At 44.0% G+C, this 26,527-nt stretch overlaps 1 protein-coding gene across 1 annotated transcript; it reads left to right on the forward strand.

Moving 5' to 3' along the window:
• Positions 1 to 12,671: 12,671 nt before the first annotated feature.
• On the forward strand, positions 12,672 to 25,842 carry CHRNA6 (cholinergic receptor nicotinic alpha 6 subunit; the record flags this gene model as incomplete). Its single annotated transcript, XM_081220783.1, has 6 exons — positions 12,672 to 12,696; positions 12,814 to 12,953; positions 21,364 to 21,408; positions 22,342 to 22,451; positions 22,553 to 23,531; positions 25,586 to 25,842. The coding sequence occupies 6 exons, from the start codon at positions 12,672 to 12,674 to the stop codon at positions 25,715 to 25,717; spliced, it is 1,431 nt and encodes a 476-aa protein (XP_081076909.1). The 3' UTR covers positions 25,718 to 25,842.
• Positions 25,843 to 26,527: the final 685 nt, after the last annotated feature.

A 26,527-nucleotide genomic window follows, 5' to 3' on the forward strand; every position in this document is an offset into this window, starting at 1 on the left:
GTGAAACATATTTTTGCTGGGGATAGAATTTTAGGTTGACAGTATTTTTTCTTCTTATGCATATGCCTAATTATGCATATATTAGGCATCCAAGATTTAGGGTGGGCCCTAAATCCCATGGACATACAGCAATAGAGGGAAGTGGTCATGTGAAGACAGAGGCAGAGGTTGGAGTGATGCTCCCACAAGCCAAAAATACCAAAGATTGCTGACAGCCATGAGAAGCTAGAAGAGAGGAAAGGACCAGGTTCTCCATCAGAGCCCCACAAGGAACCAACCCTGCTGACACCTTGATTTCACTCTTGTAGTCTCCAGAACTGTGGGAGAATAAATTTCTGTTCTCTTAAGCTGCTCAGTTTATGGTGACTTGTTATACCAGCCCTAGGAATGAAGAGAATGCCACAATTCTCTCTTAGAACACTGGCATGGAGATGAAAGTGTATAAGAATGTTTTAAAGAGAAAAATAGAATTGGGGGTTGAGAAATCTCTGTACCTTCTAACTAAGTCTGCTGGATAACTTATTTGGTGATATCACAGTTTCCTTTCCTTGCAAAACAGTGCCTTATACAAAATAAAAGCATTCTAAAAAACTATGTTACAAACACAAATTTCAAAATTTCTCTTGGGTGGAGTGAGGAACTGAACAGAGGATTGAGATATGACTTCACTGAAAATACTTCTCAACTGATAAAAATTTTGGAACCCCATAGAATCTGTACACTATCACTTTGTTGTCAACTTACATTGCATATAGTTAATATTATGGTAGATATGTAGTGGTTATCAAGTTTATTTTTCAAAAACTTTTCCTTTGAATGTGTCAGATCAAACTACCACCAGAGATGAAGAAAACCAAAGTGGAGTGTATTGTTTCCCGGGCAAGAGAGAAGTACATCACTCAACCAACACACAGCACAACACAGTGAATCACAAATGAGATCAGTGAGTCTCCCTGAGCAGAGATTGAAATGGCTAACCACGGGACAGGAAGAAGGATGGACACCAAATAAGACCTCTGGTTGACTCACCAGGCAGATTGCAAACTCTTCTTCTCAACCGGTCATCATAGGAGTGAACTCAGTTCTCAAGGAACTCTAGGGTGGGTGGAGTTTTTTGTTCTTTTAACTTTTAATTTTATATTGGAGTATAGTTGATTCACAATGTTGTGTTAGTTTCAGGTTATACCAAAGTGATTTAGTTATACATATTGATATATCTATTTTTTTCAGGTTCTTTTCCCTTGGTATTACAGAATATTGAGTATAGTTCCCTGTGCTGTACAGTAGGTCCTTGCTGATTGTCTATTTTACATGGGTTGGGTGATTTAAGGCTCTAGTAGCCTCGGGGTCACATAGCAGGCAAATCAACAGGTACACACTTAGAGGCTTGATGATATTTTTCTTCAACAAATTCAAGTTGGTGAAGATACTTTAAAAAATACAAAGTCCCCATTATAGGTCCAACATCTGTTACTTCCATCAGGCCATATATGAATATATTAAAAATCATTTTTGCATTAGTATTAGACACAGGCAGTTAAATAGCATATTCAACTGTGTTAACAAGTTAGGAATTGCAGTCCTCTGATAGAACAAATATTTCTCCTTAGCAGAAGAGATAGTCTTCCTACAAATATCAGCACTAAGTTCTTATGAGAATTTGGAGAAAGCTCGGTTTTCCCTGTTGAAAATATCCATCTATGTGTTATTTAATCAAAGAGAGATAGTTGGTGAATTTTCTAGAGAAGAAGCACCTCTATATGTTTCCAACCTTTGAAACTAAAATTTTAAACTACACAAAGTGATAAATGCATGTTCCTACAATCTGCATAGAACTTTCCTATGTCCTCAAAAGACTTATGTATTTTCTCAAGAAATGTTATTAACTTTTCCATGATTTAATAAAAGTCTCAAGAGAGTGTCTGAATTAAATGATAAAACTCGGGGTTTAAGGTGGCCACTCTAAGACATAAAAAAGGTGGAGCCGGATCAAGGATACACCATGGTGGTTAATTAATTTCACTGTGTGTGTGTGTGTGTGTGTGTGTGTGTTTACTTGTAGCTTTTCTGTGTAGCTGGGTTTTACCAGCTGATAGAATATGTGCTCTTGTGATTTTTGGAACATGCTTGGATGGCTTCCTCTCTTGGATCACCCTGCTAGGCCGGGGTGGGGGCCTCAGGAATACTTAAGCGCAATTGTAATACACTGTTAATATTGCTCACTTAGTTTGTTTACGTTTAGGAAGGTCTAATTCTAAACGTGACATTTGGCGACTCTCTTGCACGACTAACTCACATAACTAATTCTTCGTGCATCTCCAGTATCATTCCCTCTCCAGGTAAAGCTTAGAGAAGGGGAGTGGAATTTATGTAATAATGCTCTGATACCTTCTTTTTTTTTTTTTTCAGTAGTTGTGGCTCGCGGGCTCTAGAGCACAGGCTTAATAGTTGTAGCACACAGGCTCAGCTGCCCCGCAGCACGTGGGATCTTCCCGGACCGGGGCTCGAACCCGTATCCCCTTCATTGGCAGGCAGACTCCCAACGACTGCGCCACCAGGGAAGCCCCCTTCTTATATTTTTAAAATGACAACACTGGCGCATTAGGCTACCACCACGTATCTGCTCTTGTCACTGTATTGAGTACAGCTGAGAGCGCTGGAGAGGGCCTTGCATCCATCTGGTCGCGTCACCCCACCTTAAGGAAGAAATGGCAGCCTGGACAGGTAAGGTGACTTCATTAGGGTCTCCCTGTGAAGGGGGCCAGTGGTGGTGTCAGTAGATCTCTCGACCCCACCGTGGTGGCCTCCAGCACGCCACCTTGACGTCTCCTTTTAGGCCAGAGTCCACTTCCTTTCCCACAGGTTTGATCTCCTCTATGAGTTAATCTATGAGCTGGCATCTCTGTGTCTGGACATGGGGCTTCCCAGGCAGCATCTCTTTTCGACTCAAGGAAGAGGGAGGTGTTCTGATGTGGGAGCTCCAGAAAAGAGGGTGCTGGGGTTTGCAGATGGAGACTGTGCCTGGCCTGGCGGCGCGGCGGACACCCTTGTTGGAAGGTTTATGAAAGTCTGGGTGAGGCCTCAGGCACGAGCAGCCGTGCTCTGGCTCGTTGCTGGGGGCATTGGTGGAGGGGGGCGGTTCTTTCCGGCACCCCCTGCCCGGACTCCTTCTGGCTCCATCCCTCATCCCCCTCCCCCGACCTCAGACCCAGGACGGCCCTGGCTTTGGGAAGACAGCTGTGCTCAGCAAAGAATCGAGAAGGCCTGGGGTGGCCAAGCTCCCCCCGGGGGCCCTGACAGCAGCCAGACAGGCTTTGGGAGCGCAGCTCTCTGCACGGCTGGTGCAGATCAGGACCTGAGATGAGCAAGATCTCAGCTATGCTCCAGCCGGTGAAACCCGAGCCCTAAGAGTTCTGTTCATTATTAGCTTTACCTCCTCCCAACCCTAAAAAATAAAAGGCGGAGATAACATTTAAGACCTGCAAGAAAGGGAAGTTGGGGGAATTCTCTTGGAATTGATGTTCCATTTTGCGTTTTTATGGACGGAGAATCTTCTGTACGGTATCTGTTCTTTGATACTTGTTGAGACTTTGTTGGTTCCTAAGAAGAGGTTAGTTTTTGTAAATGTGCCATGAGTACTTGGAAAAAATAAATGTGTTTTCTACAAGTATATTTCAGTATCTATCACTGTGCCCAGAACATAGCAGGACTTAGCCAATACCCAGGTTGAATTAGCCTTTTTCACACACAACACGGTGCCCGTATGGCAGCTTCAGACTATCTCTAACATTTTTATCTTGTGACATGCAAATTTGCTGGGACGCGTGTGACCCAGAAACGTCTGACCCTGTAACATCAGAGCTGCGTGGGGTGCGGGGGGTGCTGTGTGGGGATCTGCCGCCTCCAGAGGACGGGCTGCACTGGGATCAGCCGGGGAGTTTTTTAAAGATGCGGCTTCTCAGGGGCTTCCCTGGTGGCGCAGTGGTTGGGAGTCCGCCTGCCGATGCAGGGGTCACGGGTTCGTGCCCCGGTCCGGGAGGAGCCCACATGCCGCGGAGCGGCTGGGCCCGTGAGCCATGGCCACTGAGCCTGCGCGTCCGGAGCCTGTGCTCCGCAACGGGAGAGGCCACGGCAGTGAGAGGCCCGCGTACAGAAAAAAAAAAAAAAAAAAAAAAAGATGCGGCTTCTGGGTCCCACCCCAGGCCTGTGAATCGGAATTTCTGAGGATGGGGCCGGAATCCGACCTTTTAAGAATGCCTCCTACTCTTGATTCTGCTGCACACTGGCATCTGAGAGCGACTCACCAGAAAACGTCATCTAAGTGACTTATCAGGTTTTCTTTGAAAGAACGAGATCTGTATCATTTTAGGTAAAAGCAGTCTTACTTTCTGGGCCTCCCCCTCTGGTCCCCAAGGTTTGCTGTACACGTGGAAACGTTGCTCTCTGGAAGAAGAAAATCAGTGTGCGTTGTCCCTGTGGTACTTCAGTAGCTGCTATTATCTACATTTTCCGATTAGATCCTCACCACAATCCTGTGGGATGCTGTAGTGGGGTGAATGGTGGCCCCAAAAAGATATGTCTGTCTCCTAACCCCTGGTACCTGTCAATGCGACCATCTTTGAAAAAGTCTTTGCAAGATGTGATCAAGTTATGGATCTCGGGATGAGTTTACCCTGGATTACCCAGTAGGATCTAAATTGAATGAGCGGCTTCCTGACAAGAGACAAAGAGGAGAAGGCATAGGCAGAGAGCAGAAGGCCATGTGAAGACAGAGGCAGAGGCTGGAGTGATGTTGCCACAAGCCAAGGAACACCTGGAGCCCCCAGAAGCTGGAAGAGGCGAGGAAGGATCCTCCCCTAAAGCCTTCAGAGGGAGCATGGCCCTGCCCACACCTTGATTTTGGACTTCTGGCCTCTGGAACTATGAGGTTGTATTAAGCCACCAAGTTTGGGGTAATTCGTTAGAGCAGTTGTAGGAAACTAATACCGACTGGTACTGTTATTCCCATTTACAGTTACAGAGCTGGGTCTACTATAGTGGAATACATTTTATAACTGCTGGGTCCTGGGACAACGGTAACCTTGAACTGACTCTTCCTCTGAGGAGATTTATGATTTAAACACATTTCTTTCTGCCTGTTGGGCCCAGAAATCATTGCTGCTCATTTAGTGCAGTGAAAAGGCTGGGGAAGTTACAAAATCCCCAAAGTCCTGTGTAGGAATCACTCTGGCTGGGAAAGTGTGGTACTTAGAGACGTGCACGGCACAGCTGGCAACAGCACCCCCAGACATGGATGTGGCTGTAATCCCATTCTCCCGGGGCAGGGAGCTTGCCTGATGTCAGCCTGAGCCCTAAGCAGGGCAATCTCCTGGGCTTTCACTTGTCTCTGGTACTGTGTTCACCATTTCCACTCCTCGTACAAATTAGCCATGGCCCCCTCAGCTCACGTGAGAGATGCACCATGAATGATAATGAAGTTAGTGCTAACCGTGGCCCATTTCAGTAACAACCTTCTAAAAATATATTGAGCTTATAAAGTATTCATGGATCTAAAAAGCACTTGAGTATAGCTTTAAGGTGAAAGCATTACCTTTAGAATCAGACAGACCTAGATTGGCATCCTAACTCAGCCATGCAGCCGCTCTGATGGGCCTGTAAGCAAGTTACTTAACCAGCCTGAGGGCCAACGTCCTCACTTCGAAAACTGGGTCTCACCTCTTAGGGATGCTGTGAGGATTAAAAGAGAGACGGTACAGGGCTTAGCCTGGTGATTGGCCGAGAAGTGCTGAGGGAGCCTTGTCACTATTATTCAACGTCTGAATATTTCAGTGAGCTTGACCCCAGCCCAGGTTCTAAGGCTTTCTCTTTTCCTTAAAATGGACGTGGACAAAAGGTTGTACAGTTCGTTTGAGCCTCTCTTATGAGCTATTTATTAAATGTTTCTTTGTGCTCTAAAACGATCATTGGATTTGAATACTCCCCTTCTGCTATTTTATTTTTCTAGGGTGGGAAATGTCAAGTGGGGTGGATTTGAAATACTACTGACTAGGGATATTAAATGTGAGTGTTTAATGACAGGTTTTTTAATATAAAAAGACAAAGCCAAGCAGATGGGATCATTAAATTATTGATAATGTTTTGCTGCAATGATTTATAAATAATACATGTTTAAAGGGTTATTTCCTTTACATTTCTTTAGGGACAACTAAAGAGTCTTCTCGTTTGGAGTTTAAAGAGAACAGACAGGTGGAAAAAGGTCAACGAAATGTTCATTTGTGCAGTTTCTATGCCCCAACCCCCTGAAACTTCCAATAAAAACATAACAAATTTTATGCAACCATATCAAATTTTTATTTTTAGAGCAGAATGAAGCAATGGCTTTAATTTAGCATCTAGGGAGGAAAAGCTTAAAATATATTAATACAAAGTTTCATATTAAACAGTATCACTTTTTTTTTTCCTCAGAAAACCTCCAAATTGAAGTTCACTTCTATGAATAAAAACCAAAAAGAGGGCTTCCCTGGTGGCGCAGTGGTTGAGAGTCCGCCTGCCGATGCAGGGGACGCGATTTCGTGCCCCGGTCCGGGAGGATCTCACGTGCCGCGGAGCGGCTGGGCCTGTAAGCCATGGCCACTGAGCCTGCGCGTCCGGAGCCTGTGCTCTGCAGTGGGAGAAGCCACAACAGTGAGAGGCCCGCGTACCGCAAAAAACCCCAAAACAAAACCCAAAAAGAACCCAACAATTAGTCTCTGAAGGCTATCAATTTCCAGACACATTAGCTCTTTAGAATATGTTATTTTAAAAAGGGAAAATGTGGAGTGACTGGGGACAGATCCTGGGAAACGATGAAGCCAGCTACGGTTACTGTCTGCCCAGCTGCCCTTCACGGGTCTGGGGCCCGCGGGTATTATATGGCACATGGTGTTTGATGCACATAGGTGGGCAGGGGGGAGCATAGGATCATAGTTTTTATCAGATGTTTATGGTCTTGAAGAAAGTTAAGATCCACGGCTTCTTCCTTTTTCCTTTTGGAACTGGCTGAGAGGAATAAGGGGGTGAGAGGGTGCAGGTTATGCGGGGAAGGAAGAACGCCCGCCCAGCTCGTCCCGTATCAATTAACCTCTCACCTCCCGGCAGCCTTTCCACCTCCATAAACCGTGAGCAGCCCTCAAAACTGGTTCAACAAGGCTAAACAAAAACGGCTTAGATGGCCTTCCCTGGTGGCGCAGTGGTTGGGCGTCCGTCTGCTAATGCAGGGGACACGGGTTCGTACCCTGCTCTGGAAAAATCCCACATACCGTCAAACAGCTGAGCCCGTGAGCCATGGTCGCTGAGCTTGCGCGTCTGGAGCCTGCGCTCCATAACGGGAGAAGCCACAACAGTGAAAGGCCCGCGTACCGCAAAAAAACAAAACAGAAAAAAAAACTGATTACAGAACGTGAATGTGAAACGGTATCCAGCAACCGCAGGGAAAGACAAATTGTCTTTAGATCTTTCGTTACTTGAATTAAAAAAAATTCTTTTCTTTGGAAGTGTGCTTTTTTTTTTTCCTGTATATTTGGTTTTGACCTCTTTCTCTGCAATTTTCAAAAACGGTTTGAAGCAGGCTATAAACCCATAATTCAGTGACAAAACTCAAGCATTTTTCTGATGATGAGGGGAGAGTTTAAATGTTTACTTTGAATGGAAGAATGTATTTTCTTTATAAGCTGTTAAAATATATTCTTCCTGATATATTTAAAATATATTTTTAAATATTTAAAAATATATATTTAAAGTATATTCAGGCCTGAAAGTGACTTAGTTGTGTTACCTATTTGTACTGGTAAGAGAGGGAGTGAAAATTCCATGAAAAATTGGGTAGGGAGAGATTAAACGATTAAACGATTTATGTTGCCAAATTTAATCACATTTTTCTGATGAGGACAGGGCTGAGGGAGCTTCAGTAACTTGCCCAGCGTCCGCCAGGTGAGCATCAGGGCCAGGATCCAAAACCAGGTCTGACTCCAGAGTCCACATTCTTTCCTCTGCCTTCTTCCCCTCTGGTGAGGTTCCTCTGTGACACCCCTTCCCCACTCTGCACCTTGGCCACAAGGACAGATGCCTGCAGGTTCCTGGAGGAAAGGGGGACCATCCCAGAGAATCCCTCCTCTACAGGGGTTCTTTATGCTCACAGGTGATGGCCGTAGAGAAGGATGGTTGGATAAAACAAAAGACCTGAGGGCTTCCCTGGTGGCGCAGTGGTTGAGAATCCGCCTGCCGATGCAGGGGACATGGGTTTGTGCTCCGGTCCGGGAAGATCCCACATGCCGCGGAGCGGCTGGGCCCGTGAGCCATGGCCGCTGAGCCTGCGCATCCGGAGCCTGTGCTCTACAACGGGAGAGGCCACAACAGTGAGAGGCCCACGTACCGCAAAAACAAAACAAAACAAAACAAACAAAAAACCCCAAAAAACCTGAGACCACAGTTTTCCTGAAAGACTGTATCCATTAGAAAGTGTGAAGAGCAAACCAATCAAAGTCTGGGCAATAGAAAGTGTTGGAGCTTTGAAAACAGCCAACCTGATTTGGGTTTTACCCTAAAAACTAGGGAGGCACTGCCCCATTTGGGGATGTGAGGTGGCTTTTTATCCATAATGATCAAGTGTTGTCCTGACGCCTTCTCTCTGCAAACTCCACAGGACACTTCAGCAAAGGACAAAAAGCCCATCTGCTAAGAGGAGAATTTGATTAACATCTTAAAGTGACATATCTGAGGCACCCAGCCCAACGCCTGGTCTAAGTTTGGTGCTAAATAAATGATCGTTCCTTTTTCGTTCCCACAAGAGATATGAGGCCAATAGAATTTTGAGGGAAACCGTTAGTCTGAAGTCTGCACAATTGCCAAGTGTACAGTTTCTGTGATGATGTCATGGAATGTTTTGATAGGAGGTCCCTGAGAGACCATCTTGGGCTCTGACTCCTTTACTGAAGTATAGCTGATGAATAAAAAGTGTGTATAGGGCTTCCCTGGTGGCGCAGTGGTTGAGAGTCCGCCTGCCGATGCAGGGGACACGGGTTCATGCCCTGGTCCGGGAAGATCCCACATGCCGTGGAGCGGCTGGGCCCGTGAGCCATGGCCGCTGAGCCTGCGCGTCCGGAGCCTGTGCTCCGCAACGGGTGAGGCCACAACAGTGAGAGGTCCGTGTACCGCAAAAAAAAAAAAAAGTGTGTGTATTTAAGGTGTACAATGTGATGATTTAACATATGTTACACTGCGAAATGATCACCACAATCCGCCCAACACATCGTCACTCAGTTACCGCGCGTGTGTGTGTGTGGTGGAGAGGTGGTAAGAACACTTGAGGTCTATTTTCGTAGCAAATGTCAAGAATACGATAACTGTAGTCACCACTGTACCGTACCTTACATCACCAGAACTTGTTCGTCTGGTGACTGCACGTTTGTACCCTTCAGCCGACATCTCCCCGTTACCCGCACCCCAGCTCCTAGCAGCTACCGTTCTGCACTCTGCTTCTATGAGTTTGACTTTTTTAGATCCCACACAAAAGTGAGATCATACAGTATTTGTCTTTCTCTGGCTTATTTCACTCAGCATAATGTCTTCCAGGTTCATCCATGTTGTCGCAGACGGCAGGATCTCCTTCTTTCTCACGGCTGAATAATATTCCATTACATGTAGGTATATGTATATTACAGCTTCTTTATTCATTCATCCATCAGTGGACACCAGGTTGTTTCCATATCTTGTGAATAATGCTGCAATGAACGTAGGAATTCAGATATCTCTCTGTGAAATTGATTTCATTTCCTTTGGATATATTCCCAGAAGTGGGATTGTTAGATCATACGGTCGTTCTATTTTTTAATTTTTTGAGGAACCTTTATACTGTTCTCCATAGTGGCTGCAGCAATTTACATTTCAAACAATGCACAAGGGTTCCCTTTTCTCCACGTCCTCACCAACACTTATTACCTCTTGTCTTCTTATAATACCATCCTAATAGGTGTGAGGTAATATATAGCTCATTGTGGCTTGATTTGCACTTCCCTGATGACTAGTGGTGCTGAGCCCCTTTGCCTATACCCATTGGCCGTCTGTGTCTTTGGAAAAATGTCTGTGCAGGTCCTATTTTTCAACTGGGATGTATTTATTTATTTGCTATTGAGTTTTATGAGTTTCTTACGTATTTTGGATATAAACCCCTTTCCAGATGCATGGTTGGCAAATATTTCCCCCCATTCTGTAGGTCGCCTTTTCATTTTGTTGCTAACTCCCCTTTAACCAACACCAAAATCTGACCAGAAGACCTAACTCATCAGAATGTTACTGACACTAAACTTATAGAGGAAAGAAGCAAATGATAAGAAAACCGGTTGGTGACAAGGATGTATAAATAAACATAGAACCATCTAGAACCATCCTGTGTTCAGTATTCATTCTTCTCATTCTCAGACAGCTAATCTCTAGCCCTGGAGGGTGATTCCTAAACTCAGAAGGACGACGCATTAGAAGTCAGACAAAACCAAAATTACTCCTGTTCTCTGTGAGGCACACTTTACCAGGACTCCTGTTCTAGAAAGTTTTCTGGTAACAAGGTTAAGCCCTGATGAGCTAGAGATCTCAGTGAATCAGGATACACTGGTCGGGACCTGGCAGGCACTTTACGTACAGCTGGAGCTCAGGAGACGTGTGTTTGTTCCCCTCAGGACCGGGGCTGGGAAAAGATGCACTAAGCACATCACAGTTTTCTGTCCCGTCTCGGTGCCGTCTGCCCAACACCCCCGTCCTGCTTCTCCTCTCGTTCCTGCACGAGAAGAGATGTAGGGTGTCAGGAAATGGGCTGACTCATCTGACATCAGATTGAGTCCTTTTTATTTGCCCTTTTGGTTGGCCTCAGCCTCTGATATGGGGAACGACCATGTTATGTTTGTGAAGGTTTTCATTTCACAGAAGACACTTGGACTGCAGGGGACTCTGGTGATTTAAAGGTCCGGTGTGAGTGGCTGCCTGATAGCTCTTTGTTTTCCACAATCCTTTGACTAGAAAAAGAAATCAGAGCGTGTTTTAAACATGCTGCCCCGCGAGGGACAGGGATTCCTTCACTGTGGGCTGTGTCTCTGGTGGTATGTATTCACACTTTGCTTCAGAGGTAGGGTTTTTTTGTGCTTGTTCTCCTATTCCCTTTTTAGCTACCTGTATTTCCTAGTTTTATTTTCCTCCTTTTCTAGTTGTGCTTGACTGAGCAGAGATGAGATATGCTGTGGATAAATATGTCGAGTGTCTGCACAGGAATTATTCCTCTTATAACTGCGAATTAATCTATTCATTTTTAGTTGGTTGGCTTAACATGTAAAATGAGATTTCGGGGGGATGGGGTGGGGAGGACAAGGAAACACTGTAAACCATGTTTTATTTTATGTTCCCAATGAAAAATAGGCAAAAATAACAATGGCACAGGTTTCTATCCATCTCTGCTATGGATGTATTCAACTTCTTTAGCTGTATTTAATATTTTTTCAAAACTGTGGTTTATTGGCTGATACTATTCCTCAGTCTATGAACCCTTCCATTTTGTAGGTAATCATCTTCCTTTTGGGAAATGTGTCCTAAGAGTAAGATCATTTGTTTTCAAAGTTAAGGCCTAGAAACGGACAGCGGCTGCTGTGTCCATGTCCACAGAGCCACATTTCCACGTGCTGTCGGCTTTGCAGGGACTTGCTTGTCAAGACTCAAGGAGGGTTTATCTGAAATGTCTCAAAGGAAAAGAAAAACCTCAAAGGAGGAAAATGGGTTACAGGAGGACTTTTTAATTACCTGTTTTATGTAGAAATATTTCTATCTTTATTAATTATCACGGCAGACAATGATGTTTCACACCTAAAATTGCTCCTTCCTGCTGAAATCTCAGTGTTTCCAAATGCGTCTGTCAAACAACACTTTTTATTTAGTAATCTAACAGCTATCCTTTCCTTTGTTTTTGCCTAATGAGTTGTTCAGCCCCTTACATTTTTTTTTCTTTCAGGGTATAAATCCTTTTGGGAAATTTATAGAATAGTATTTTAGGTATCAAATTTGAATTCTATAAGGAAAAATATAGAGGGGGCCTTAATAAGATGAATTATGTCAAATGAAGGCAAGTAACCTACATTGAGTGCATTCTTGGGAAAATACAGAGACATGCATTACATTATTGTCTAAAATTTAATGACTGAAAGTGCTGTTGTTTAAGAACTTTGGGGATTCTATAAAAAATATTTTAAGTAAATTTTCCTTAAAAACTTTGCACTCTCACACATCTCCAAGAATTGAAATTCAAAGTTGATTTTAAAAAGGAGGAGGGCTTAAGACCTTAATGAAATGACTAGTTATTTAAGTTTGATTGAAGAAGGTTCCCCAGCTACACACCCTGCTGGGTGTAGAAACAGAGACCAGTCAGCTCAGTATTTTGACAAGAAAGGGCAGGACTTTTCTTTAATTACCGGATCAGTAAGACGGTGAGTTCTGTTCGGTGACATAACTGGACATCTCAAGCCTGTGTCTATCTATCCCTTTACACTGTGCTGCCATAGACTTTAGAAGTGCTCTTACCAACGTTATTTTGTTTGCTAGCGCACTAGTCCTGGGATGCCAGTATTACTCTTTTCATCTCCGTGGTGAAGGCGAGCAGCATGGCCAGCAGGGGCAGGGGCAGTGGTGCTGGGGGACTCTGGTGTCCCGCACCCGCCTTCCCGGGATGGAAGCCCCCGGAACCTCCCCACCAGCCAGCATCCTTTCTGCTTCTCTAACCCCTCTCTCTGTCTGGTGCCGCAGGATGTGCAGGCTGTGCGTCCGAGGAGAGGCTTTTTCACAAACTGTTTGACCGTTATAACCAGTTCATCAGGCCCGTGGAAAACGTTTCCGACCCAGTCACTGTGCATTTTGAAGTGGCCATCACACAGCTGGCCGACGTGGTAAGTGCAGTGGGGGCACCACGAGGCCTCGGAGGCCCCAACTCCGAAGGGTCCAAGCAATTCCCACTCACTGCACTGGGTAAATAAAGGGATTTTTGAACACAAACAGACAAAAATCTACAGAGCGCAGCCCTTCAAAGCCGGCCCGTTGGGAGGGATCCACTCTCCCCAGGGTTGCCGTCACTATTCTCCTTAAGGCGATGTTTTTCTGGAAATGCTCTCAGCACCAGTTTATGAAACAAAGAAGCGAAGGGGCATTTGAAGGGGGAATACAAAGGGAGCTAACTTCATTGTGCACCTATTATGCACCAGTGTCCACACTTAGTGGCTGTCATCTGCATTTTACAGCTGGGGAGAGGAAATCTCAGGTAAGAAACTTTCCCAACATCATACAGTTACAGAGGGTGGCCCTGGGGTTCAATCAGCACTGTTCAACCCCAAAGCTCATGCTCTTTTGACTCCGTATAAGGAGAATTGCTTTAAGTCTCCTTTGTTATAGAAGAAAGAGAAAATTCACCTTGTTTCACATAGGGTTCCATCCAGCCCTGAAAAACTGATGGGAATTTGGAGGTCTTAGTTTAATTTATTGCTACCCTGTTTAAGGGACTAGAGTTCTTCCTTTTGAATAATCTTCACAGCCTAGTTGCTGGGAGAGGAGGTGTGGGAACTGATACCCTAACAGAGGACAGGGTTCTGGGCTCCAAGGCATGGCAGGGCGCAGGTTGGCCTGAGGCACTGGACTCGGACCAAATTCCAGGAATAGGCAGGCTCAGGACGTAAGGGGTAAGGGACACCCCGAGCATCTCTGAGACAATGGTGCACAGACCGAGGGAGCAGCCCAGGCTCTGGACGGCAGCGGGGGGGGGGCCTCCTTCCTCTCAGCTTTGCCTGGAGAAACAGTGGTGGCTCCAGGTGCACCTGGGGGAAGACCTCAGTCATGGATATGGAGCCCGGGCTCACCATGTTTCTCCGGTCCGTGCTTCCCAGTGGACTGGGCTGACCCTGACCTGATCCTCTAGCTTCTGGCCCAAGCTGGAAGTGTGTATATGCTGATAAATACTGGTTTAAAAAAAAGTAAGCCAGATGTTTTATCTCACTTAGATGGGCCCACTAATTCCTTTAATAAACATTTATTTAGTACCTATTCTAATCCCGCCTCCCCTCTCACCTCAAATAGCTTAGCACTGGTTACTGGTCTCCTACCAGGCTGGAAGCCACACTTGGTATGAACTGGGCTGTTATGAATGGAGAACTGGACTGAGTTTCCCCGAAAGTTTGTGATACAGCATCACTTCAAATCCATGATCTATACACGCTTTCAGGACATTGTTCTGAAGATGGTGGGTGGAGGATTGCTGAATACAGATTTTGGTATTTGCATTTGGCTGCTATCAGAGGTTGAAAAACACACACATGCTCTCTCAGATTATATAAAACAAGTTTATTTTTTTCTTATGTAATAGAAATCTAAAGGTTAACAGCCCAGGTTAATATCAGGTGGCTTTGTGGTAGTGGTTGCATCACAGTGTTTGGTTGCCCAGGTTGTGCACTGCACAACTCCTGAGGATGTTAATCACACGAGCTATGATGCTAAAAGCATAAACTGTGACAGGGACCAAGGTTTCTTCTATCTTTCTGTGTCACCATCCTTAGCATGTGATTTCTTCCCTCAGTGTTGCCTTGTGGTCCAGGATAACTGCTGATTTTCACTCATCATATTCACATTCTTGGCCAGAAGCAGGAGGAAGAGAGAAAGGGGCACATACCAGACATCTGTGACTTCCTTAAGGAGTTTTATTAGAAGTCCTACTGACAGCTCTGCTTCCTAGCTCATTGACCACCCCTGGCTGCAAGAGAGTCTTGAGAAATGTAGTTTTTTAACTGAAATTTTATTTATTGAAATAATCATAGATGCACTTGCAGTAAGAAATAATAGAGGCCTTGTATACCTTCTTTGACCAATGGCAACAACTACTGTATCTTTCATTTCTAAAATTTTGTCATTTCAAGAAAGCTATACATAAATGGAATCACACAGTATGTAACCTTGTGGACTGGCTTTTCCACTCAGCATAATTCTTTAGAGATTCATCCAAGTTGTTGCTTGTATCAGTAGCTCATTTCTTCTGTTTTTTCTTCCAGTTTTATTGAGATATATTTGACATACAACACTGTATAAGTAAGGTGTGCAGAATAGTGATTTGACTTACATACATCATGCAGTGGTTGCCGCAATAAGTTTGGTGAGTCATTTCTTCTTATTGTGAGTAGTATTCCATGGTATTGATGGAGCACACTTTGATTGACCTTTCACTGGTTGAAGAACATTTGGGCTGATTCCACTTTTGGTCTTTTACAAATAAAGCTGCTATGAACATGTGTGTACAGGTTTTTGGGTGAACATTAATCGTTATTTCTCTGGGATAAATGCCCAGGGGTGCAATTCCTGGGTCATGTGGTAGTTGTGTGTTAGTTTTAAAAGAAACTGCCAAAATGCTTTCCAGAATGGCTGTACCGTTTTACATTCCTACCGGCAATATGTGAGTGATCCAGTTTATCTACAGCTTTGCCAGTATTTGGTATTGTCACTGTTTTTTATTTGAGTTATATTAGGTATGAAACGATATCTCATTGTGGTTTTAATTTGCATTTCCCTAATGATTAATGATATAAAACCTCTTTTCATGCGCTTATTTGCAATCTGCATATCCTCTAAGGTGAAATGTTTGCTCATGTCCTTAAGCCCATTTTCCAGTTGGATTGTTTGTTTTTACTATTTAGTGTTGAGAGTTCTGGCTATATTCTAGATGCAAGTGCTTTGCCAGTTTTGTGGTTTGCAAATATTTTATCCCAGTTTGTAGCTTATCTTTTCTTCCTCTTCACATGGGCTTTCACATGAAGTTTTTAATTTTGATGCGGTCCAATTTATCAATTTTCCTTTTATATGTCATGCTTTTGGCATCAAGCCTAGTAATTCTTTGCCTTATCCCAGATCTTATAGGTTTTCTTCTATGTTTTTCTAAAAGTTTTATTTATGTCTTATGTTTAAGACTATGATCCATTTTGAGTTAATTTTTATATAAGATATGAGACCTAGATTTGTGTTTTTTAGACCTGTGGGTGTCCAATTGCTCCAGCACTATTTGTTGAAGAGGCAATCCTTTTCCCACTGAATTGGTTTTGCACCTTTGTGAAAAATCAGTTGAACATATTTGTGTGGGTCTATTTCTAGGTCCTCTATTCTGTTTCATTGATCAGTGTGACTATCCCTCCACCAACACTGCACTATCTTGATGACTGTAGCTGTAGAGTAAGACTTAATATTGGCTAGAGTGATTCCTGCCACTTTGTTCTTCTTTGTCAAGATTGTCTTAGCTATTCTGAGGCCTATGCCTAGAATAAGCTGCCTATGTCCACAAAAAGCCTTGCCCTGATTTTGATAGGAACTGCATTAAACCTGCAGATCAGTTTGGGGAGAAGTGACATCTTTACTCTGTTGAGTCTTCCAGTCCATGAATGCGGGATGTTTCTCCATTTATTTAGCTCTTCGTCCTTCAGGATTTTGTAATTTTCAGTACACAAATCCCATACATGTATTGTTATGTGTATATGTAAGTATTTTGTTTTATCTGGGGGTGACTGAAAATAGTATTATGCTTTTTTTTTTTAAACCCCACATTTGTTTATTTATTTATTTTTGGCTGTGTTGGGTCTTTGTCTCTGTGCTAGGGCTTTCTCTAGTTGTGGCAAGCGGGGGCCACTCTTCATCACGGTGCACGGGCCTCTCACTATCGTGGCCTCTCTTGTTGCGGAGCACAGGCTCCAGACGTGCAGGCTCAGTAGTTGTGGCTCACGGGCCTAGTTGCTCCGCGGCATGTGGGATCTTCTCAGACCAGGGCTCGAACCCATGTCCCCTGCATTAGCAGGCAGATTCTCAACCACTGCACCACCAGGGAAGCCCTATTATGCTTTTAATTTTGGTTTCTCCATGCTCATTGTTAGTATATAGAATTTTAAGACTTTTGTATATTGATCTTGTATCCTAAGATCTTGCTGAACCCACTTAGTTTCAGCATTTTAATAGATTCCATGAGATTTTCTTTGTAGGCAACCTTATAATCTGCAAATAGAGATAGTTTTATTTCTTCCTTTCCAGTCTATGCCTTTCCCCCCTTTTTCTTGCTTCATTTCAGTGGCTAGAACTTCCAGTACTATGCTGAATAAGAGTGGTGACAACAGACATCCTTGTCCTGTTCCCAATCTTAAGGAAAAAGCATTCAGTCTTTCACCCTTTGGTATAAAGTTAGGTGTAGCTGTTTTGTAGATGCTCTTATCAAGTTGAGGAAATTTCCCTTTATTCCTAGTTTCACAGAGTTCTTAATCATGAATTGATGTTGAGTTTTGTCAAAAGCTTTTTCTCCATCAACTGATATGATCACGTGGTTTTTCTTCTTTAGTTTGTTGATATGGTAAATTACATTGATTAATTTTTGAATGTTGAACCAGCCTTGCATCCCACTTAGTCATGGTGTATAACTTTTATACATTGTTGGATTCAGTTTGCTAATATTTTGTTAATGATTTTTGCATCTAAGTTCATGAGAGATATTGATCTGTCATTTTCTTTTTTCGTAATGTCTTTGTTTGGGTTTGTGTCAGGATAATATTAGCTTCACATAAAGAATTTGGAGTTGTTTCCACCTCTTCTATTTTCTGGGAGAGATTGTGGAAAGTTGGTATTGATTTTTCTTTACATATTTGGTAGAATTCTTCAGGGAAACCTACTGGGCCTGGAGATTTCTTTTCCAGGAGCTTTTTAATTATAAACTCTATTCTTAAATGGCTATAGGGTATTCAGACTGTCTATTTATATCACTTTTCAGATTCTTTTCCCTTATTGTTTATTACAAAATATTAAGTATATTTCCCTGTAGTGTAGGTCCTTGTTAGTTAGTTTGTGGTTTTTGAGGAATGGGCCCATTTCTTTTAAATTGCCATATTTATGATAAAATTAAAGTTGCTCATGGTATTATCTAACTTTTTAATGGCTATAGGATCTGTAATGATAGCTCCTGTTTCATTCCTGATATTGGTGATTTGTGTCTTCTCTCTTTTTATTTTTGTCAGTCTTGCTAAAGGTTTATCAATTTTGTTGTGTTTCCCCCAAAGAATCAGCTTTTTGTTTCATTGATATTCTTTATTGTTTTCCTTTTCAACTTTATTGATTTCTGTTTTATCTTTATTTTTCCTTCCTTGTACTTGCTTTGGGTTTATTTTGTGCTTGTTTTTCTAATTTCTTGAGGTAGAAACTTGTATTATTGACTTGAGACTTTTTCTCATTTCTAATGTAAGCATTTAGCTATAAATTTTCTTCTCAGCACTTTTTTTTAGCTATGTCCCTCATTTTTTGATATATTGTATTTTTGTTCCCATTCAGCTCTATGTGTTTTAAAGAATTTCCTTTGAGACATTCTCTTTGACCCATGGATTATTTAGAAGTTCAGTTTCCATGGGTTTAGAGATTTTCCTGTTGTCTTTTGGTTATTGATTTCTAGTTTGATTCCATTATGGTCAGAAACACACTATGATTCCAATTCTTTTAAATTTGTTGAGGTTTGTTTTATGGCCTATGATAAGGATACGCTCTGTGTTGGTTAATATTATATGCATGATTAAAAAATGTGTATTCTGGTGTTTTTGAGTGGAGTATCTATATATGTCAATTAAATTCTGCTGGTTGATTATGTTGTTCAGATTTTCCCTATTTTTGCTGATTCTATTGATCGCTGAGTTCTATTGGTCGCTGAGAGAGGGATATTGAAGTCTCTAACTGTAATTGGGGATTTGTCTGTTTCTTCTTTCAGCTCTATTAGTTTTTGTTCCATATAATTTGAGACTCTGCTGTTTGGTGCATATATGGTCAGGATCATTGTGTCTTCCTGGTGGATTGATCCTTCTTTCATTATGTAATGTCCCTCTTTGTCTTTAGTAATTTTTTTCCTCTGCATCTACTTTGTTCAGTATTAATATAGCAACTCTTATTGGTGTATTAGAGTCTACTTGTCCTTATGTGGGGCACCAGAAGTCCCTGTGGGCCATATTCATTGTTGTCACTGAGCCATGGTGAGGTCTGGGAGTGACTGTCATGCAGTACAGCCCAGATGCACAATTACCAACTCCCTTCTAGAAGACTATAGGCCGTCTGCTGCTGTTTGGGCCTCAGGCTTGGCCTTAGAGCACCAGAGAGCTCTACATGGAAGGGTGTTTGCTGCTGCATAGAATGAACTTGGCCACAAAGTTTAATGAGTGGCTGATCTTCAGAGTAAGTGTATTTCCACTGTCCCACTCATGGGGCCAGGACAAAGCCCTTGCCCAGTGTTTTTGATGGCCTGGTATATCTGACATGACAAACCTGAAGGCTTTCAAAATGTAGCCCACCTGGCCTTTCTGATCTCAGTCTCTGAGTCTGTGGCTGCTGCTCCAGAATCTAGTCTATTTGAAATTGTAACTCCAATCCTTTAATTGAACCAGGTGTCAACTAATTTATTTTCCCAAGAAGGAGACGCAGGGTGATGGTCCCAGGAATGTGGGGTTGTACTGTGGGTCTCTGGCCTCCTTCAGCTGGGCTGTCTGATAGCAGTTCCCATGACCGTAGGTGCGGTCTGGCATTGGATGGAGAATGCAACTTTCCAGACCCGGTCCTGACCCATAAACTTGGCTGACACCTCTGAGGGTGTCCATCCACCATGAAGCAGGTCCACACCACATGGAGCTTCACCAGGCTGTGGAAGTATAGATAGGGAGACAGGAATACTGTCGGGATGATATTGCCAACTGATTTTAATTCTCAGAATACAACGTTCTAGTTCACAGTGTGCACTAGTTCTCTAAACAGTGTATTAGTGGACAGAGAGGAAGCAGTCGTTGGAAGTTGCTTATGACTGTTACCTCCGAGACATTTCTGGACTGCTAGAGCTAGTCCATTCCTGACTGACAGCCAGTGGTTTTATTGACATGGCCCCTGCTTGAATCTGCTGGTCACAAGGTATGAGCAGAAGACACTGTCCTTAGACTTGGGTAATTGTAAAGTCATGGATAAGTAATAGTCCATTTCTTTGCTTGCCCTGACCAATAGAAAACCATGAATGTAACTCCTTTTGTTGACCTTTTAAAACCCTGGGGCTTATCATGACTTGACACAAACCCCTTTGAAGGAGGAAACTGGTGAGGTCTCCAGGTAGCGTTTTCTGGGGGGCATGGAGAACTGCAGAGCAGCAAACCAGAGTGGGCTGGTGTCCAGCCCTGGCCACAGCTTCCTCAGCCAGTGTGAGGTGTTTACTCTCAAAGGTGCTCATGTGTCTGGGGAAACAAAGTTGGTAAGTTTTGGGAACCCACTGACGGCCACTGGGTGACCATCAACAGCCTCCAGGTGTTGCGCTGTGAGACTGCTGAAGGTTCTGGATGTGTCTTCAGTAGCTGCTCCACTGAGAGGTGGTAGCTGATTAGGAACACATTATATTTGGCATGTCATCCTGGAACGCTTTTATTCAAGAGACCCAGGACTCTTTGCAGGTCATTTAGGTACCTGCTTAAACCACCTCCTCAGACAAGCCTTCCTGGATCATCCTGTCTAAAAGAGACGTGTGTGCATGTGTGTGCAGACACACACACCACTCAATCCCTCTTTATTTTTTTTCATGGGACTTATCACTATCTTACATTATACCATGTATCTATTATTGATTTTCTGTCTCCCCAGCTAATAGCTTAGGCACATGTAGGTAGGGATATTTTCCATCCTGATTACTTCTGTAGCGGCAGCATTTATAGAGCGCACAGTAGGTACTCAATAAATACTTGTTAATGAATGATTGAAGCAATCGGCAGTGGTTTGGTTGAGAGCAGTGCTCTGGGGAGTGGCAGGTTCCAGCTGGAGAACTCCATGGTGAGCTGAGGCTGACCCCTTGAGGGGCAGTGGGGCTCAGGACTCAGAACCTAGAGGGTGCTGGGGCACAGCTGAGGAAGAAGATGGCAAAAACAATGATACCCATCACCATCTTCAGGACTTCCCCTCCCTCCCTCCCTCCCACTCCCTCTTCTCTCCCTTCTTTCCTTTTATGGGACCAGAAATCTTTATGGGCTACAGTGGTCAGAAAGGCTTCACAGAAGTGGGACTTCAATCAGATTTGAAAGACACTCATAAAGCCACATTTCAAAGTCAACAGGGTTGGGACCAGTGTGGAAATATTGTATTTTTGGCTTTTTATAAATTGCCTTTTCAGTCTTCTTTTTTTCCCTCCATTAGAATGAATAACTCAGATTGGTTATTTTTAGTTGTAATTTTTGCTCTAAGATTCACTTCTATTAGCAAGTACATTTGAGGCTAAAAAATATTGTTTCTTCTTCCCAGGATGAAGTAAACCAGATCATGGAAACCAATCTGTGGCTACGTCACACGTTCTTCTCTCTTTTTTTTTTTTTTTTTTTTGCGGTATACGGGCCTCTCACTGCTGTGGCCTCTCCCGTTGCGGAGCACAGGCTCCGGACACGCAGGCTCAGCGGCCATGGCTCACGGGCCTAGCCGCTCCGCGGCACGTGGGATCTTCCCGGACCGGGGCACGAACCCGTGTCCACTGCATCGGCAGGCGGACCCTCAACCACTGTGCCACCAGGGAAGCCCCCACACGTTCTTCTCTTGGAATTGTGTCACACTTGTGTGTCAGTTTAACAACATCCAATGGATAAAATCCACTAGCATTCCCTCTTTGCATCTCCAGCTTATGATAGAGCATAAAATATTAACTAGCTCCAAAGCGCAAAGTTCAATCTGGTAACGGCTGGCTGGGTACAAGCTTCATGCTGCAGAACTTAGTGACAGAGTTCTCTCTGACTCTGCTTTGGTGGTTTCAGCTCTCAAGTCTCCTATTTTTGTCTGAATCTCGAGCTCCAGAGCCAGATTCTTGCCTACTCTTTGGTCCTGCTCTGGGTTAGATTCCCACCGTCTGGTTTTATCAGTCATACCATCTTGTTCTTCCTTCCTGTCTCAATCTTTTATGCAGATTGTGTAACAAACCCATCATCATACACTTGAATTATCTTTTTAATACTAGAAATGGATTGCTACTAGAGATTGAACATCGTCCATGGAATATGGAAGCTGAGCCTATAAACTTGGCTAGCTAATTAATAATCAATAGATAATTATTTAATATCTATATTTGCCCCAAATCAACTCAGCTACCTTGTTCCCCATGGATTTAATCTTCCAACTTTTGGTAGGGAACCAACTCTTTAAATAAGAAATTTTTCAAAAAGTTGTGGAACCAACATAGAATTAACGTTGGAAGAAAGTCAAGACTTTTTAAAAACTGACTTCTATCCCCTTTAGATCTGGAATGATTATAAATTACGCTGGGACCCAGTGGAATATGATGGCATTGAGACTCTTCGTGTTCCTGCGGAGAAGATCTGGAAGCCTGACATTGTTCTCTACAACAAGTATGGGCATCTGACAGCCAGTCTCTTTCCAGAGTTGCCTTTGGTACAGGCTGACCCAAAGCACAGGGGCTGTCACTAATGGCGTCTGATTTACTGTGCAGTGCTGTTGGCAACTTCCAAGTCAAAGGCAAGACAAAAGCTCTTCTGAAATACGATGGCATGATAGCCTGGTCTCCACAAGCTGTTTTTAAGAGTTCCTGTCCTATGGATATCACTGGTTTCCCTTTCGATCATCAAAATTGTTCCCTGAAATTTGGTTCCTGGACCTATGGCAAAGCTGAAATTGATCTTCTAATCATTGGCTCTAAAGTGGACATGGATGATTTTGGGGAAAACAGTGAATGGGAAATTGTCGATGCTCCTGGCTACAAGCATGACATAAAATACAACTGTTGTGAAGAGATATACACAGACGTAACCTATTCTTTTTACATGAGAAGATTGCCGATGTTTTACACCATTAATCTGATCATCCCCTGTCTCTTTGTTTCATTTCTAACTGTGTTGGTTTTCTACCTTCCTTCTGACTGTGGTGAAAAAGTAACGCTTTGCATTTCAGTTCTGCTTTCCCTGACAGTGTTTTTGCTGGTGATCACAGAAACCATCCCATCTACGTCTCTCGTGATCCCCTTGGTGGGCGAGTACCTGCTTTTCACCATGGTCTTCGTCACCTTGTCCATCGTGGTGACGGTGTTTGTGTTGAACACCCACTATCGCACCCCAACCACACACACCATGCCCATGTGGGTGAAGGCAGTCTTCCTCCGGCTGTTACCCCAGATCCTGATGATGAGGAGGCCTCTGGACAAGAGGAAGGGGACAAGATATGACAAAACCCCCAAAGGCTTCTCTGGTAGACCAGCCAAAGTCAAGTTTGATCATCGCAGAGAGCCCAAACTTCTTAAAGAATGCTGCCACTGTCGTAAGTCCAGTGAGATCGCCACCAGCAAGAGACGATTAAGTCACCAGCCTTTACAATGGATGACTGAAAATTTGGAGCCCTCACCTGAAGTTGAAGATGTAATTGACAGTGTTCAATTCATAGCAGAAAACATGAAGAACCAAAATGAAACAAAGGAGGTAAATGTATGGCTCTTCTAGCCTGTTCACCCGCAGCAGGCCTGGGGGCCCTGCATAGACATGTCAGATCTTCAATGTGAGTTCTGTTTGCAAGACGGTCAGGGAGTGGTGCCCTAAGAGCCAGCCCTGTGATGATGCAGTTATGGGTGAACTGCCCTGGGGAGGGGGTGGGGTAAGGTGTAGCCTCAGAGCAAATCTCTGCCTGCAGAAATGTCAACTCAAGTAAAATCTGGTTAAAATAAACACTCAGGGCAACCTTGGTTTATTAAACTGAGAGCCCCTGCGTAAGGAAGGGTAGGAGAGGAAAAAGCCGGCTGAGGGGCAGGAGGAAAGCCTGCAGGGCTGCTCAGTCTGGGAGCCTGGGAGGAAGGTGGCGTGAGCCTCCGGCAGCTCCAATCCCACTTACTCCACTGGACGGGGATCCAGGTGCTGATTGAATGAACCTCAGGGATATTTTTAGCATCAACACAGTCTGCTTCTGTGGCCCAGAGTCTAACTATAGCAGCTCGGACCTCCCCATCCTCCAGAGAGAGAGAGCTCAAGAACTTTATGCCCATTTTCCATACCATCAGGATGACTAGCTGGGGGCCTCTGAAAACTCCTGCCGCCAGGGGTCTGGGTCTCACCTGATGGCAGTACCCATCATCCTTATCTACTCATGAAAGGACATTGCAGGCCTGAAATCCACCCATGGGTGCTGAGGCGGACAGGGGCTGCATGTCACACAGGTCGGGGAGGGGGTGCATCAGGGCCAGGTGAGCCTAGGACTCCCCTCTGTGGTGACACCTTCGTCCAACTAGGGGACAGTGGCTGCTGACTTGATCACCACCAGGTAGGGCTCTTGGAGGTCGGGAACAGGAAGGACATGAGAGATGTAATGAACTCTCCCTGACCAGCGTGATCCCGAGTTCTAGAGGGCCACTTATTCCTGAGGGGGGGCCCATCACATCACACGTCCTACACCCCCCGCCTCAAACCCATTTCCCAGACCTGCCAAGGAGTCAGACTGTCCCGTGGTGTCCATGACAAGAGTGGATGAGAAATGTCACCTGCCCTATCAGTAAACGAAGGATGTTGCACCCATCAAGCCATCAACCAGTGCAGTCACCCCCAGCTGTGCACCCTGAGGGGATTCAGGGTGGAGGAAAGACGGATGCTGGCCCTAGATCGTTAAGTTGCACATCAAAGGAACGATTTCCATGAACCCAGACCCTTGCATCTTCCCATACATAGAAAAGCACTAAATTCCTTAACTTGAGATGTCTGGTTTTCTTTAATTAACACTAATCTTTTTTTTTAACGTTTTTTAAATTGAAGTATAGTTGATTTACAATGTTGTACTAATTTCTGCTGCCTAGCAAAGTGACTCAGTTATATACACATATACATTTTTTTGGTATTCTTTTCCATTATGGTTTACCTCAGGAGATTGGATGGGGGGGAACCATGATATGTAGGAGGTTTTGCAACAAAAACCAGGTGGTCAGAACATCAAAGGATTACTGTTGCAGTCAAATGCAACAAAATGTTCTACAACAGTAATCTTTTGATGTTCCGGCTACCTGGTCTTTGTTGCAAAACCTCCTCTATGCCCTGACTTTTTTTTCCCCTTACCTCTTCAGGGCAGTCCCTCAGAGCGATCTGAGAGGCTGCCTCCCGGGCTTGAATTCCTCAGAAAATCCACTGAATAAAACATAATTCTCAACTGTTAGGTTATGCATTTTTTTTCAGTCAACGCAAAAGTGGAGCTCTCCGAGCAGCTCTTTCTGGGGTGCTGCCTGCAGTCAGGAGAGGTCCTGTGTGCCCACATAAGCCTGCTCACTCTGCAGCCCGCTGTCCCAGGACTGATGGAGCGCACGCACCCACCCTCTGCAGACAAACGGAAGTTCTCCGTGTGCTACAGAGGAGACACGGGTTAACCAGAATCACAGGGATATTTGCTTTACAATTGCCAGGAAATCTTCTGTGAAAAGGAAGCAGCTTATTTATGAGACAAAGCTTATCTCCCATGGTTTTGATTTGTTTTTTACAGCTGCTTGATTTTTGTCTTTCAGGTAGAGGACGACTGGAAATACGTGGCCATGGTGGTGGACAGGGTGTTCCTGTGGGTGTTTATAATCGTCTGCATGTTTGGAACTGCAGGGCTGTTTCTCCAGCCACTCCTGGGGAACACAGGACATTCGTAAGATGGACTTTCCCTTTATCTTCAGAAACGTACAAGACACTGTGTTTGTTCCATGTTTCCCCCACCACAAGGAAAGGGATAGAAAGCTTCGCACCAAGTCCCCATCTAGATGGAAAAAGAGGACTTTATTGCCAACCTGGAGCCTGGATGCCCTCCCTGGGGGCACAGAGCAGTACTTTATGATCCCAGTGTCTGGGACCTGACACTGGAGCCCAGAGCTGGCAGCACCTGCAGACTTCTCTTGTCTGTACATGTTTGGCTTCCGGGGACGTGACCGACCCACAGAACAGCAAACCGTGGAATCAAAGTCAAGCCACGCTAAGAGGTTCTTTTGCTTCTCCAGTTTATGGGCTTCTCAGTATAATGACACCTGCCAGACGTGAAACTCTGGACCTTGGACTTGCTGACCTCTGCAGCGCCTGTGAACTTGTGTATGTTTGCTTTCTCCTGCACATCTCTGTGATGTAGAGCACACACTGCAGCATTATTTCATACATTATTTGGTAAAAAAGTAACAGCAGGTAGTCAGTCTAACCAACAGGCTGTATTGACTCCCCTTTTAAAAAATCCTATTGAAGTATAGTTGATTTACAATGCTGTGTTAATTTCTGCTGTACAGCCAAGTGACTCAGTTATACATATATATGCATTCTCCTTCATATCCTTTCCATTTTGGTTTATCACAGGATACTGAATATAGTTCCCTGTGCCACACAGTAGGACCTTGTCGTTTATCCATCCTATATATACTAGTTTGCATCTGCTAACCCCAAACTCCCAGTCTTTCCCTCCCCCACCCCCCATATTTAAT

This window comes from Mesoplodon bidens, assembly GCF_964165515.1.
Source record: "Mesoplodon bidens genome assembly, chromosome: 20".
Taxonomy (NCBI): domain Eukaryota; kingdom Metazoa; phylum Chordata; class Mammalia; order Artiodactyla; family Ziphiidae; genus Mesoplodon; species Mesoplodon bidens.